We start from the raw sequence: 2,316 nt of genomic DNA, 5'->3' as shown, positions 1-2,316 counted from the left end.
TAGTTATATTATTGAGATTTGGTTTACATTTTGAATTATTTAATGTGGTTTATCAATCTACTAATTTATTTATAAGTTTAAATAACAAATATGCATATTAACCATTAAAAAATTAGTCGTTAAAAAATAATTATAAAAAAATAAAAACACATAAAGAATTCCACCAATTGAATGAGTAGAATAAAATAATGTGATTAAAAAGTAAATGGGGCTACTTCATCCTTTCTTGTGATATGTGGAAAAAATCAATCTACACATAAGTTTAAATAGCAGAGATGCATCTAGATTCAAAGTTAGTCATTGGGAAATTAGCGATTAAAAAATTGAGTTGTCTTTATTGTTACTTTTTGGAAGCTTTTCCGAGGTTTTCAATATAATTTCTCTAAAATCAGGCAGAAATTTATTGAAATCACAAGTAGCCTAGAGGTTTTTGAGGGCGTGAATCCATATTTACACTCAAAAAACCAATTTAAATAACACAAATCAAGATTTCACCTCATTTTCAGCTACATTCCAACACTGAAAAATCCAAAAAATTGCACTAAAAACAACTCCAAAATCGAATAAAAAAAATAAAAACACGTAAAGAATAAAATAATGTTTGATTAAAAAGTAAACGGGGCCACTTCACCCTTTGTTGTTGTGATTCGGAGTACTAGGAGAAAGGCATTAGTTTCCAGAGTTAGCCATTACAAAATTAGCTGTTAAAAAATAATTATAAAAAGAATAACATTCATCCATAGTTAGCCGTTGTAATTATAAAAAAAATAAAAACGGGAAAAAAATCTATCAATTAAATGAGTGGAATAAAATAATATGCGATTAAAAAATAAATAGGTCTATTTTGAGATATAAAAAAAAAAATCAATCTCTTTTAAGTTTAAATAACGAAGATGCATCAAGATCCAAAATTAACAGTTAAAAATTACTTAAAAAAAGATAAAACAACTAAAAAATTCCACCAATTAAATGAGTGGAATAAAATAATGGCCGATTAAAAAGTAAATGGGGCCTTCACGCTTCTTCGTCACAGACTTGTGTTGACTGTTCACCATACTTTGAAGAAAAGCAGCCAACAGCCATAGGTATTGACTGGAGATTCACACGTTATATATTTATTCGACCTATAGGAGGAGCCAATAGCCATCAGCTATTTGACAGAGGAGGCTTTTGTGTTGTGTTGTGTTTCTGAGGTCTGGCGTTCGAATCACATGGCCAGGTGGCTTCCAGTTTTGGCCCTGAGAATGAGGCCGGGCACAGCGAACTGGTTGGCCAGCGTGACCGGTTTCCTAGTGGCAGTGGCCGTGGTGGCTGTGGTTACTGCATCTTGCGCCGCTCGCTTCCACCGTAGGAAAAACAAAAATTATGTGATTAGGGGTTTCAAGTCTGCTCACAAGTTCCCAGGTCGGGCACTTATCAACAGCAGCAAAAAGCTCTTGATTTCTAGGAAATGGGGGGCAAAAGAGGACGATGTGGAGGCATATGACCGTGCTGTTATGGAGGAGGAGGGTGGAGAAGATTTTGTGTGGCAGAGGAGCATTCTGATGGGCGAACGGTGTGAGCCCCTTGATTTCTCAGGTCTCATCATTTACGATGATAAGGGCAACCGGCTGCCTCAGTTTCCTCCGCGCTCACCCAAGCCCAATATATTTCAACCGTCTTAATAATTAGAGTCTGCTTGGTTTTGCATTTTATTTAAACGATGGTATGGACTGATCAGTGGTGATGATTCAGGTGTTGGTCAATTCGTTTCAGCAGCCGTAAGGGGGAGGCGAACTGACTAGAAATTCCCAACAATTTATGATCAGTGGGACTCTTAATATTTTCTGTTGTGTATGGCTTTTCAAATGAATAAATGTAAAAGCTTCTACAAGCATGCCCTTATGGTTAAAAAGGATATAAAAACAATATTTCATGTACAAAAATTATGACTAAATACATAAATTTGTATTGGTATAATATCAATGTGGATTGTGATAATTCATTATAATCATATAAGTTGGGAAGTTGGGGTTGGGAATATATAGTCAAATATTATAATTCATTATAATCATATAAGTTGGGGTTGGGAATATATAGTCAAATATTATAATTCATTATAATCATATAAGTTGGGGTTGGGAATATATAGTCAAATATTATAATTCATTATAATCATATAAGTTGGGGTTAGGAATATATAGTCAAATATTATAGATTTTTTTTTATATTTCAGCTAAAATTAAATTAAAAATATGTTTATTATTATTAATATTGAGAGTGTTTATGAGATCTTGGATAGATGGTGATAAGGTGTTTTATTAAGGAATTTCTTGA

At 33.1% G+C, this 2,316-nt stretch overlaps 1 protein-coding gene across 1 annotated transcript; it reads left to right on the top strand.

Moving 5' to 3' along the window:
• Positions 1 to 1,135: 1,135 nt before the first annotated feature.
• Positions 1,136 to 1,908, top strand: LOC149174742 (uncharacterized). Its single transcript, XM_089422673.1, has one exon. The coding sequence runs from the start codon at positions 1,212 to 1,214 to the stop codon at positions 1,662 to 1,664; it is 453 nt and encodes a 150-aa protein (XP_089278799.1). The 5' UTR covers positions 1,136 to 1,211; the 3' UTR covers positions 1,665 to 1,908.
• Positions 1,909 to 2,316: the final 408 nt, after the last annotated feature.

Source organism: Pinus tabuliformis, chromosome 4_1, assembly GCF_031772625.1.
Source record: "Pinus tabuliformis cultivar Carrire ecotype Pingquan chromosome 4_1, CPIR1, whole genome shotgun sequence".
NCBI lineage: Eukaryota > Viridiplantae > Streptophyta > Pinopsida > Pinales > Pinaceae > Pinus > Pinus tabuliformis.
Note: the sequence above shows the minus strand (reverse complement) of the source record. Positions and strands in the feature narration are given on the sequence as shown.

What these genes read in the sequence shown, in the direction of transcription:
- LOC149174742 (XM_089422673.1), top strand. Translation starts at nt 1,212, where the DNA reads ATGGCCAGGTGGCTTCCAGTTTTGGCCCTGAGAATGAGGCCGGGCACA.